Here is a 701-nt window from a genome sequence, read left to right on the forward strand (position 1 = left end):
GGCCTCTTCCGCGGCCTCCTCGCTAGAGGCTTCCGCGCGCTCTGACGCTTTACTACTCTGCTCAACTGGCTCCTCTAGCCCTACAGGCTCACAGTCCGTCCTCTCGTCACCGCCTGTCTGCTCCACGGGCTCCCTTTTCACTACCGCTAACAGGGTGTCTGCCTTGCTCCACTGAGCTTGTGCCGTTGACTCGCTGGCCAAATCTAAATCACCCTCCTCCGGATGGCCGCTGCCAAAAAGGTCCTCTTCCTCCGCAAGCTTTCTGTCTGGCCCCACGCTACTTGTATCCTGTGCAAATGGCTGCTCCAGCTCGGAACCTTCTTCTTTTACTGGCTCAGATTTACAAGTTTCCCCCAAAATGTCGAGTATTTTCTCATTTTCTACGGATTTAACAGGAATAGAATGGCACAAGGTTTAATTACCAGGGAAATACAGCAATCACAAATGCGGAACTGGCACGGCTGCCACTAACACGAAGAGAACTGCTAGCTACACAGAGATTGGAAAACCCGCGGGTACACACGTTACACTGGTTACACTACCTGCGCTCCGACCGCCTGCTAGAGCAAGCCGCTACGCTACCCGGAAGAGAAAAGGCCCCCACAGATTTAAGCACCTACAACCACTTGGCCGCTTCTCGACAGTCTTCTTCGTGTTTTGTTCAAGTCTGGGTCTTCGGACTTATTTTTCCAACGTCCAAG

The 701-nt window shown here is 52.9% G+C and overlaps 1 protein-coding gene across 3 annotated transcripts in view; it reads right to left on the reverse strand.

The window, feature by feature from the left end:
* Positions 1–701, reverse strand: part of SAFB2 (scaffold attachment factor B2) — a 42,910-nt gene that overhangs the window by 33,326 nt on the left and 8,883 nt on the right. For 2 of the 3 annotated variants that reach the window (XM_015585667.2, XM_015585670.2), the window contains exon 7: positions 16–380. The exons of the other annotated variant lie outside the window; for it this stretch is intronic. In XM_015585667.2, the coding sequence (XP_015441153.1) occupies positions 16–380 (365 nt within the window). The remainder of the gene's footprint in view (positions 1–15; positions 381–701) is intronic. 3 annotated transcript variants of the gene reach the window in all.

The sequence above is a fragment of the Pteropus alecto genome, unplaced genomic scaffold, assembly GCF_000325575.1.
Source record: "Pteropus alecto unplaced genomic scaffold, ASM32557v1 scaffold30, whole genome shotgun sequence".
Taxonomy (NCBI): Eukaryota; Metazoa; Chordata; class Mammalia; order Chiroptera; family Pteropodidae; genus Pteropus; species Pteropus alecto.